General features: G+C 42.8%; 1 protein-coding gene across 1 annotated transcript in view; it reads right to left on the bottom strand.

Moving 5' to 3' along the window:
- LOC121268977 (parathyroid hormone/parathyroid hormone-related peptide receptor-like) overlaps positions 1 to 1,396 on the bottom strand; it is a 100,554-nt gene extending 99,158 nt beyond the window's left edge. Inside the window, exon 1 of the mRNA XM_041173279.1 lies at positions 1,284 to 1,396. Within this exon, the coding sequence (XP_041029213.1) occupies positions 1,284 to 1,396 (113 nt within the window). The remainder of the gene's footprint in view (positions 1 to 1,283) is intronic.
- Between the last annotated feature and the right edge of the window lie 11,282 nt (positions 1,397 to 12,678).

The following is a 12,678-nucleotide window of genomic DNA, read 5'->3' as shown; positions in this document are numbered from 1 at the left end:
ACCCCAGAGTGGAACCCAGCTTGATAGATCCAAACTTTTATTTGTTTGGTTAGATATGTGGAGAGTGGCTACTGAACAGAGTCACCAGAGTCAGCTAATAACCTTTTAACAAAAGCATAAAACAATTATTAAACAAGAAAAGATGAACTATATTACAATAATCCTTCACCCACAACTACACCTTTACAGATATATACAGATCTGTAAGGATAGCACAAGTTACAAAAACTATGTTATACTCTAATGTTGACAGTAAGTACAGTCCATGTAAACTAACTGGCAATCTGTGGTCAGGCACACCACACTCTGAAAACAAGTGACAGATGCCACCTCAGCCAGATTCTATGGATCTCTCCACAACTCTTCATAGATGCTTGTCACACCCTGAGTCAACCAATCTCCCTGAACTGTCTTTCACATGAGTGCTTCCAATCTCTACTCCCAGGAACTTGTCTTGGACTCTTCTCCCAAACTGATGCTTTCTCTCAGATGCCTTCCACAAGGGTTCACCCCCAGGGTTTTGAACTCTCCTTCTGATGTTCCTCTCCCATGGGTCACCATGTGCATTCAAGCTTTCTTCCATGCACGCTCTCTCACAGACTCAGTTGCCAACAGTACATCACTGCTTCACATGCCCATAGCAAAGAGTTACAGGCCTTCAATTGTCTCTTTGGACCTTCTGGCCTCTCACAAGCCTTTATCTCTTTCAGCTTGAAGCTTGGAGCCTTTCTCTGCCCCGCACTTTTAGCTCCACTTAACAGGACCTTTTCCAGGTTCCTGTCCTTCCTTTGACTAGAAGGTCTTCTTGGGACTTGCTCCTGTTCCACTCCCCTGGAATTGGGGACTTTCCTCTTTAGCTTGGGACTGGCTAAATGCCCCTTCTAGGCTGTTTCTGCCCGGCAGCTGTCTTCAAAACTGAACTCAAAAACGGCTGTTTCTAGTTTCTTTTGTGTGTGTCTGTGGGATGGACCTGCCTCTCTGGAGCCCTGACAGCCCAGGTTTTTTACTCTTGTGTTTGTTTAACTTCTCTTACAGTCGTAAACTCTCATTAGAAATGCAGACACCTTTTAAGGTGTAACTAAAACTCAACTTAACCTTTTCTTAACACACAGATACAGAAATACAAACATTAAAGCTAAAACTCATTCCTAATGCCAACAAATACAAGATAACTTACTTAAACTATCTCTATTCCCTAACCCATTCTTCCTGCCAAAGTGGACAAGTTCACATTCTCCCACATTATTCCATCCATCAAATTTTTCCCCACTCACTGAACCTACCGACATCCTGTTGCAGACTCTTTGGCCAGGATTTTTTGGACGGCAGGGTTTCCCTTCCCACCATCTGAAGTTTCAGTGAACACATCTCCGTTGATACTGCGACCTGCAGCCATTTAACACTCCAGCAAGCTTTAATTGGCTTCAGGCGGGAATTCTGCCCCTCACTCAGGAGGAAGTCCCACCTAAGAAAGTTGCCGGCCAATCAGATTGGCCAGCATGCTCTCTGGTGCCAGAAGCTGCAATGGACAGGACTGGGACTGCAAGCCAAAGTCCGGGGAGTCCAGCATCAGGTCAATTTTGGCGTTTTCAGGGCGAGGAGGGGAGGCAAGGTCGGGGGAGGTGGACAGAGGGGGACTGGGGTGTGGGAGGAGCCCATTTAGGCGTCAGACCTATCGGTGGGGGGGCCGATGTTAAGCAGAGGCTGCTGATGGAGGCGCATCCACCCACCTTCCTGGCCGAGGTCTGAACCAGGTTAATTTTCAGGCTCCTGCCTTGCTGCTAAACTCCTCCTGCCAACCTGGAAATTGAGGCTGGGTGGAAAACACTTAAGAGCCTCAATTGGGGCAAGAGTGGGCAGGCCTCGCCCAGTCCAACATAAAATTGTGGAGAGGTTGGGGCAGGCAGGAACCAGTCGGGACGGCTATCCGGCAATTGTTACGCTCACACCCTGTAAACAAAGCGGCCAGGACCGGGGTGTGGGAGGGGGGAGGCGGGGAGTGTAAAATTCTGCCTTTACGTCCTCTTCACAAGTTACTTTCCTCCTGATCATTGCATCATCAGAAAATTTAGCAATAATACATTTGGTCCCTTTGTCCAAGTCATTAATATAGATAGTAAATTACTCAGTGTTACCCGGTGTCCACCTGATTTACCCAGTGTCAATTTCCGCTGGTTTCTGTATTGTATTATTTTCTGTGGTTGTGCAGCCAAGTAAAAGAGAGCGTGTGAAATACCAAGAGTGGTTTCTACAGTAACCCTGCCAAGTTTGTTGTAGGGACATGTCAGAATGTACAAATTGGAGGAGTTGCCGATTGCCATAAAGCCGATGAGGTCAGTGTGTCTATGATCAATGCTAGAACCTGTTAGCTAATAACATGGAACTCCTAGTGTTGTTAGGTTAAGGTACTGATATGCGGCCAAGATAAAGAAACATACAGAAACACAGTGGGCACACACAGACTGCTTCTGTCTCCCCAGCATCTGTCTGACTCATCTTACAAGTGGTCAGCGCACTGTATATACAGAGGGCCCCCCATGTGTTAGAAACAGCTTGCCTGAGCCAGTGAAATATCTTCACACACAACTGACAAGCTAAAAACATCACGCAGTTACAGTCACACACAGCAGTGAAAAAAAATATCAAGAAAGCTATCAAAACCAATCAGGGATTCGTACAGATGGAAGCTGAGAATGTCTCCTGTTGTACATTCCTTGTTGAATTTTCAGCATGTTCAGCAATAGAAATCCCGAAATGAATGCAACTGTTACTGTCAACACTGGGCATCCAGGTGAATTGCATTCCAAGTTTAATGAAGGTTTGAAACTGCTTTTTGCTTCAGTTATGCGGAGCTTTGGTTTGACCCAATCTGGAGTTCTGGGGACCACGCCTCAAGGAGAATAAATCAACCTTCAGCACAGATTCACCAGATTCACCCAGGCCTGAAAGGGTTAAACTCTGAAGACAAGTTGTGTAAAAGCTAGGGGTAGGATTTTCGCTGGGGAGCTTGACCCGTATCCTTTAAAAGGGGCCCTGGCCACCATATTTTCATTCTGGGGAGGCAGGGGTGGGGTGAAGCTGGGCCTGCCACCTCTGGGGGCAGCTCAGAGGTGGCCAAAGAGGTGGATGAGCTAGAAGGCCCACCTCGGTTCTCTGGGACTTCAGCCCAGTTGTATTAAAAGCTGTTAGGCCTTCACCCCTCACACCCCTCACCCTCCAAACCCCTCCATATCCTCTCATAACCATGCACCCTCCATGCCTCCTCATACGCCATGCCCTCTCCATGCCACCTTATACTCCCATTCCCTCTCATATATCAAATACCCTCTCCAGGTCCTCATATCCCCCATGCTCCTTCCATGTTCCTTTTTTTTCCTTATGCCACCTCTATACTGCCACCTCTCCCCATACCCTCCATATCCATTCACCAAGAATTCACTATGGGCAGACCTCAAGAGCCACGTGGAGATGAAAAAGTAAACTTCTAATCACCTATCAGAGCTCTCACGCCAACTGACTTAATACTGAAAAAAAGTCTCATCCAAGAAACCCATTTAAAAAATGTAAATCCTGTCAAGTGTATTTGTTGTAAAACCAAACAAACATCTATTCCACTAACCACATTCAAGATAGATAATTACTGAATAACCTCTTAAAACTGCCAATAAAAATGTGTATACAGCCCCCTGCTGAGATAAGTGGTACTGAACCTTTTGAAACTCAGCCAAGCATTCTTAATGGGCTCAGCTATAATAATGAACATTGGGAAATATAAACAATGGAGTCTATTGAAATTGCAAAAACTGATGGATGACCATGAATGCACTCTAGCAGCAGGTGTCTGTTTTTTTCCACACAAAATGAAAACTATTTTCCTTTCAATTTTAAAGAGCTTGGATTTAAATCACTTCAGATCATGACACTTAAACGGACCTTTAATTTGACTTTCACAAGCATTGATGCCTCCTCCAAGCAATTGTGGTTCCCACACAGTGGGTTAAGGACATTGGAACAATAAAATTGGAGCCTGTTTGTACTCAGCACTAATCTCAAATGGCCCAGCAGATTTGTGTTTCAAACCTGTACAATTCAAGCCCTGCCCCCATCCCCTCAGTCACCACAGGCCTAGCTTTATATTTCCTAGAGGTTAAAAGGTCGAGGGGTGAGCTGATTGAAATGATAAAGGGATTCTATTCTATGGTTACAGAGAAATTATTCTCTCTGTTGTGTGAGTCCAGAACAAAGGGTCATAACCTTAACATTAAGAGTTAGGTCATGTAGGTGAAATCAGAAAGCGCTTCTTCACACACAGGGTATTGGAAAACCGGAACTTTACTTCAAAAATAAAGGCTTTGGTTGCTGGGGGTCATTGGAAATTTCAAAACTAAGATTCATCAAATTTATTAGGTAATGTATCAAATAATATGGATCAAAGGCTGATAAATTAATTGAGGAGTAGCTGAACTATAACTGAATGATAGAACAAACTCAAGGGGTTGAATGGCCTGTATTTGTTTTTACATAATTGACTCAAGGGGCTGAATGGTTTCATTCCATTTTTATGTAACTGACTTGGGCTGAATGGCCTCATTCTGTCCCTATGTTAATTTTTTGGCATAGTCCAGGTTCTAGGCTATAAATGACAGTGAGGGCCTGACTATAAGTTCTGTAAAGATCCTCTGGCCTGTCAAGGCCACTCCTTCCACACATTGAACAACTCTCAGAGCCTAATGTTTCCCACATTCCATCAGTGAGTGCAATTCAAAAGTACTTCCTTGGCTGTAAAGCACTTGTGACAACCTGAGGTCTAATGCAAAACTTTTTTTTTCTACTCACATAGCTCCAAAATTTCTATCCAATTCCCCCCAAAAAGTAAACTATGGTCAGGACTCCCCGTTGGCTGTCTGTCTGCATGAATTGAGGATATAAGAAGTTAAGAAATAGCACCATGATAGACTATAGGGCCTATGGAGCCTGATCCACCATTCAATAAGATCAACCCCACATCCTCACCCTATTCGCAGGTTCTTTCATTCCCTCATTATCCAAAAATCTCTCAATTTCAGTCATAAATATGTTCATTAATGAGCATTCACAGCTTTCAGCAAAGAAATGTCTCCTCTTTTCAGCCCTAAATGGTTGACCCCTTATCCTGAGACTGTGTCCTGTAGTTTTGGACACTCCAGCCAGAGGAAATAACACATTGTAGAGTAAAGGGTTAACACCAGAAGCACATGATCTGATGTAATGATGATGTAACATCACATGATTGAGTAACAGAGATCGGTAGAGAGGATAAGTTCCAGCCTCATGCAGAGTTCCCAATATGTACATAGTCGCTGTAAATAAAGAGTAATGATGGTTTTAACAAACTACCGTCTCAAACAGCTTAAGTTGGGAGATTTGACAAGCCCCAAAGAGGCCCTTCTAGACCCAAAGCACATGACGAAACATGGCGGCAGTGGACAGTGAGTAAAAGATCCAGGAATATTTTAAGAAGCAGCTACAGATTTGGAAATTCAAGAGATCCTTGAGAGAAGGACAAAAAGAGTAGACTCAAGACTCATTAAAAAGCTGGAGCATCACTGGTGCAGCAGATGCAAGCTGAGACACAGGCCTGGAGCCTGGACTGCAGTGAGCACAAATCTGAAGCACCAGTGAAGCAGCAACAATTCCAGGACTCAGTAGAAACATGGAATCCACACTACCACCCTCAGTACCATTTCAGAGCTCTGAAGGGTCGCAACAGGCCCAGAACTATGACAGCGGAAGAAAGAGGTTCACGAGATATAGAACTGTGTCTGGTTTACACAAAAAAGATCAAAAACATCAGGTCAGAGCACTACTTCATGCAGTTGGATCTATTGCTGATGATGTGAAAGCAAGGCAGGGAGTCAATTAGACTCCAACTTCTTACAAAGAAGACCCACAACTTTTGATTCATATTTCAACATCAGCAGAAACTTAATTATAGAAAGGAAAAAATTTAACAAGAGAAAGCAAAGGTTAGGTGAAAGTGTTCGTCAATGATTTATGCAGGCTGGCAGGGAACTGCAATTATGGAATCTTAAAGGATGATTTGAATTATTACAGAATTGTAGTAGGGGTCCTAGATGAAGCATTATCAGATCTCTTATAGACAAGAGAGGATTTAACACTAGTCAAACCAGGACAAATTATCAGGAAAACTGAGCTTAGAAAACAAAATTAGGCATTTGTTTGTGGAGAAGGCAAGATCCCATGGAGAAGACTGAGTGAGACCATTGAGAATGTACGCCATAGGAAAGAAAGTACGCCAAAGCCTAAGTCTGGCAAAAATGGGGAAAAGAGCGCAAACGACCACCTTGAAATGTCTTATCTGTGACGGGATCAAGCTGAACAAATGAGAAGAATGCTCAGCAGGGGGAAGCAGAGTGCCACAACTGTGAAAAAGCAGCCCCCTTCAAAACTGTCTGTTACTCGTAAGCACTGACAAGAGGGAGAAAACATTAAAACAGAGCCAAATACAAGAAGTGGAAGAATCACAGAAAAAGGAAGAAATCTTCCTCGGGGAGGTAAATGGTACTGCAAATAAATACTGGAGTTAAACCCGGAGTGGATGGACACCACACAGAGTTTAAATTAGACACAGGAACAGGAGTTTCTGTTTTATCAGATGAAGTAAAATGGCTCAATCAGGTTACATTGAAACCCTCACCTATCAAATTACAGGGTCTTGGTGGGACTACATTGAAAGTCAAAGGTCAACTCATGGAAAAGCTGAAATATAAAGATCGAGAAATCCTCAAAGCCCTCTGTCATTCAAAATCAAGAATGGTCTCTACTAAGCAGAAAGGTATACTTAAAATTGAAGCAAATCTGTAGAGTGAATGAAGTTGCTGGTGAGCATCACAGCAGTACATTCAGAAGTGAATTTCTAAAATCATTAAAGGTCTCGGGAAGTTAAAGACCGAGTATATATCCCCCTACAAGCTGATGCTAAACCAATTTGCTTCTTTACACCAAGGAAAGTCCCTCACCCACTCTTGGACAAAGTCAGGGGTGAAGTTGAGAAGATACCACAGCAAGGAGTTATCTCACTGGTCACCATGCCAACAAAACAGTGTTCAGGATTGGTCACGGTGCCAAAGCTAAACGGCTCAATAAGAACCTGTCTGGAATTAACTCAACAAAATAAATCAGTGGAATGTGAGGTCCACCCGATGGCCTCAGTGGATGACAGTCTTGCCAAACTAGACAAGAATACTTTATTCACCAAATTGGATCTGAAAAGCAGATTTTGGAAGTTGCCTCTAGACAAAGCATCCAGATTACTGACCACATTTATAATGCCATTCGGTCACTATTGTTTCAATAGATTACCATTTAGAATAGCGTTCAGGAATTTTCCAGAGAACAATGTCTCAAACCCTAGAAGGGATGGAAGGAGCAATATGCCATATGGACGACATACTTACACATGGCTCCAGGAGAGAAGAGTATGACCACAGAGTCAGAGCAGTCCTGAGAGTCTAACAGGATGCAGGCCTAACATTGAATGAAAAGTGTGAGTTTGCCAAACCTATGATCAAGTTTCTAGGTCACATGGTACAAGCCACTGGAATCACAGTTGATCCACAAAAAACAAAAGTAATTAGAGAATTTCCACAACCCAGGAACAGAACTGAGCTTCAAAAATTCCTCAGGTTGGTCAATGAAGTCGGCAAGTTCCTGTCAAATTTGGCCGAGGTTATTGAGCCTTTGAGACAGTTGTTTAGACAGAAGCAACAGTGATGCTGGAAGGTGGATCAGTGAAATGCTTTGGAAAAGATTAAACAACTAGTAATCTCCTCTGAAATGTTGGCACATTATGACCCAGAGTTACTGACCATAGTAGCAGCAGATGCATCATTAACGGGTCTGGGGCAGTATTATTTCAAGTGCCGAGAGATGGTAAACATAGACCACTTTACTAAGCCTCAAGATCATTATCAGAAACAGAACAAAGATAGACCACATTCAAAAAAGAAGTGTTGGCAGCAATGTGAACATGCCAAAAACTCTCAGACTATATGATGGGATTGTGGTTCAGAATTGAAACAGACCATGAGTCACTCTTCTGAACAAGAAAGAAAGAAATTGTGAAGATGCCACCCAGAATCCAGCAGTTCAGGTTAAGATTACTGAGATGTGACTCCCTAACAGAGCATGTTCAAGGGAAGTTTCAAACAACAGCAGACATACTGTTATGGATACCATCAGAATAAACCAAACAAGAAGATTTACATTTTAATGAGGATATGGAAGCCTAAACATCCCTATTTATACAACACATACAAGCTACTGCAAAAAAGTTGCAAAAAATAAAACAAGCACAACAGTAAGATGACAAATAATTCCAGGTAAGAGAATATTGTCTGAAAGGGCTACCAGACCATATCCCCAGTAATCCAGTATGATGCCAATACTTTGAACAGTGTAATCACCCCATTGTCATTGATGATTTACTAGTCTTCAATGAGAGAACAGTTATACTGAGGGCACAAGGTTAGAACTTCTCCTCCCTCCCGATCTCTGTTACTCAATCAAGTGATGTTACATCATCATTACATCAACATCATGTGCTTCTGATGTTGACTCTTTACTTTGTCATCCCCCAAATCTTAATCCCCATCATATTTACATCCTCCTACATCTCCCCTCAAAGTCTCAGACTTCAGAGGGCTAGTTTCTAAGGTAAAAACAGAAAATTCTGGAAAAATGCAGACCTGACAGCATCTGTGGAGAGAGAAATAGAGGTAATGTTTCAAGTGCTGTATACCTCTCCTTTAGAACTAAAGAGAAGTAGAAATGATGAAATTTATACAGCTTAAGGGGAAGGGGTGGAGCAGGTGAAGCTGGATAGAAGGTCAATGATAGGTGGGAGCTAAGGGGAGATTGATAAAGATGTCATGGACACAAGGCAAAGGGAGTATTAATGGTCGTGGTAAGGGCTGAAGAAGGTGCTGATAGTGATATAAAGGTAAGAAAGCAGAATGTGCTAATAGCAGAACAAGGGCCAGCACTCTGTGAAAGAACAACATAGAACAAGTGACAGATGGCCCTTTTGGGGTGGGGTTGGGGGAGGGGTGGTGGCTGGGGAAGAAAGGATAGAAAAAGGGATAAAAAATGGATAAAACAATGAATAAATGAATACAGGCTTAGTTTCTGAGGCGCTTTGACCAATCTCCCTGATCTTGTTCTGATCTCTTTCTGAGGTTGAGGATATTCCGTACTCTCCATTCTGTCGGAGTGAGTGATCTTCACCTGGGTGGCTGCTGAGTTTGTAGTAAATCTTTCTTCTTTCTCTTCAGGATCTGAGCAGTAAGTCCAAGTATCTATTGGCTTTCTCTCCAAGGATATTAAGGTTCTACGGTTCCTCATTATGCTCCCCTGGTCTGTCTCAATCCTGTATGATCTCAGTTATGGGGCTGTTTCGCTGATTGTGCCTTCTCTCTGTTGGTCTCATTCCCATAGTCTCTCCGCGGGCTTCATCACGGGTAACTCACGTGCTCTGTGCCTATGGTTAAAGTTCTGAGCCTGGTTGTTTCTCTGTTCTTCCTCACACTGTTTTACCCTGTCGGTGTTGTTCATGGTGATATTGGGTTTGAGTTTCTGTGTCAGAGATGGAAGTTGTGTATTCTCAATCTCCTTCCCATCAATAACTCTGATGGTGAGAAATCATTTTGTAATGGTGAGGCTCGGTAACTCAGAAGATCTAGATTAAAGTCTTAATTCCTCTTCAGCAATTCTTTGATGGTTCGTACATCTCTCTCAGATTCTCCATTATTCTGAGGATAATGAGGTGAACTGGTTACATGAGTAAATTTGGATTTCTTTGCAAAATTATTGAATGACTCATTAGCAAATTGTGGTTCAGTGTCTAAAACTACAATGGCATAACAGTATGTCTGCTGTTGTTTGAAACTTCCCTTGAACATGCTCCACAATGCCGTGTGTTACATAAATTCTCTTCAGTAATTGAATGACAGCTTCCACCATGATGCTGTGCAATCTGTTCACTTCAATCCACGTGAGTGGTAATCAGTGACAATGAGGAATGTTTTCCCCTTAAAATCAGATACGTCCATTCTCAGGCAGTCCCACAGCCTTGGGAGAAAAGTAGAAGGTGATTGTGTTTATTTTTGCTCTTGGCTGCTTACTGTACACGCAAGGCAATGAAAAATCATTTCTTCTATAGAACAAGTAATGCCTGGACACCAGTTTGTTTGTTGGGCTGTCACACAGCATTTTGCTATCCCTAAGTGACCTTGGTGAGGTCTTTGAAGAAAATCAAGCCAAAGTGTTCTCGGTGTGACTATTGCCTCCGTTGGAGACTTGGTGTATTGGTATTGGTAGCACTGGATTACTGGGGACATAGCCTGGCCATCCTTCCAGACAATATTCTCTTATGTTGAGACATTAGTCATCTTGCTGTTGTGCTCGTTTTACTTCCTGCACATTTTTTGTGGTAACTGGTAAGTGTTGAGTAATTAGGGATGTATATTCATCCACCTCCCCAATGAAGTGGAAATCCTCTTGTTTGGTTCCTTCTGATGGTATCTGCAACAGTGTATCTGCTGTCATTTGATACTTCCCTTGAACATACTCTGTTATGGAGTCATATCTCATTACTCTTAATCTGGACTGCTGGATTCTAGGGTGGCATCTTCACAATTTCTTTCATGTGTAGAACAGTGACTCATGGTTTATGGTCTGTTTCCATTTTGAGTCACAATCCCATAACAGACTGAGAATTTTTCACATATTCATGTTGCTGGCAATGCTTCTTTTTCAATTGTGCTGCATCTATGTTATGTTTCTCATCATTACCTTGAGGCACAGTAAATTGGTCTACATTTTGACACTTCTCTGCACTTGAAATAAAACTTCCCCTGACCTGTTGATGATGCATCAGCTGCTCCTATGGTCAGTAGTCCTAGATCGTAATGTAAGGTTTGGCAAACTCACATTTTTCATTCAATGTTAGGCTTGCATCCTATAAGACTCTCTGTGGTCATGCTCTTCTCTCGTGGAGTTATGAATAAGTATGAAATCTGTGTGGCATGTTACTCTTTCCATTCCTCCTAGGGCTTGAGACATTGTTCTCTGGAAAATTTCTGGAATTGATATAATTCTAAATGGTAATGAGCTGGATCAATAATGACCCAATGACATTATAAATGTGGTCAGAAATCTAGATTCTGTGCCCAGAACCAACTGTCAAAATTCACTGTGCACATCCAATTTACTAAATAAAGTATTCTTGTCGAGCTTGTCAAGATTGTCATCCACTGAGGCCATTGGGTGGATCTCACATTCCACTGATTTGTTTAGTTGAGTTAAATCCACACAAATTCTTATTGAGGCGTTTGGCTTTGGGACCGTGACCAATCCTGAACACCGTTTTGTTGGTATGGTGATTGGTGAGATAACACTTGACTTTGTCCAAGGGTGGGTGAGGGTCTTTCCTTGGTGTCTCTTTTTCTTCTTGCTTTGCAAACCCAGGCTTTTTTGAACGACGCATTGTTTTAGAATGGCCGACTTTGCCACATCCATGACATTCTGCCGTGTGGGTGGGACATTCTTCCTGCCTGTGGATGTTCTCTCTGCCACAGTGGGGATATTGTAAAATGGCAGTAGGCACTCTTTCAGTGCAATCCCCTGGTTGAAGCTGCAGAGCGCTTTCAGCCAATAAATGGAATGGCTTCAAGAGGCGTTTCCCCCCCAGGATTTCTAGCTCACCCTTTCCAAACACTCAGTTTTGCTTTTGCATTTCGGGCCTGCCTAGCCAGTTGCTCTGCTTTGCTCAACATCAAGTCTTCTCTAGATTGTAGGAAGGGTTTCTTCCAAAACACCAACAACCATTCTGCCCCCTATTAAAACATCTTTTAATATTCCACACTCACAACTGTCAGCCAAATGTTAGAGATCATTTATAAATTAATCGATTCCTTCACCTGGTCTTGGATTTACACGGTTGAATATTACCCGCTCTATGATGATGTTTCAACAAAGGCTGAAATACGAGTCAAAGGTTCCGATGACATTTCTCATAAGAGGATGCCTCCTCATTCACTCTTGCCTGGCCAACAAGTCATCTGTGATGCTACTGACAGCATACTAACCTGATCCTTGTTAGTCTTACTCTTGAGACTCAAAGTATTTTGATAATGAGTGAAATGCTTTCTTTGGTTTTGCCATAGCTTGACCTGTCTGGGACTCTCTACTTTCTAGGAGAGGTAGGCTAGAATTGCTCACCCTGAATTGAGGTTCCCGTTTCCCACACTGCTTCTGTGTTAGTCATTGGGCCGACCTTGTGGTTTCCCTCTCTGGTCTGATTACCAGGTAGGCCTCAAAGTCCTTCGCCTGCTGTTCTCTGCTGCTGCTGGGCTTCTCCTCAGGCTGTTTCCCACTGTCTTACATTGTTTTTCTGTGGGTCTGGTCACTGCTGCCACCATCTGTTGTTGTTGGGTCATCTTGGAGGATGCTGAGTGGCTGACTCTTAGCAAGAGATCTGGCTGGAGGCAAAGATCCTTTTTCAAAGTAACCTTTATTTAAATATTCAACTGTTTCCAGGATTACATAGCACTAGGGCAGAGCCACCACTCATCTCTCAGATTCTTCTCATTTTCTTCTGTGTAACATCATTATTACATA

Source organism: Carcharodon carcharias, chromosome 23 (genome assembly GCF_017639515.1).
Source record: "Carcharodon carcharias isolate sCarCar2 chromosome 23, sCarCar2.pri, whole genome shotgun sequence".
Lineage (NCBI taxonomy): Eukaryota > Metazoa > Chordata > Chondrichthyes > Lamniformes > Lamnidae > Carcharodon > Carcharodon carcharias.
The sequence above is the reverse complement of the archived record's forward strand: the minus strand, read 5'-3'. Positions and strand labels throughout refer to the sequence as shown.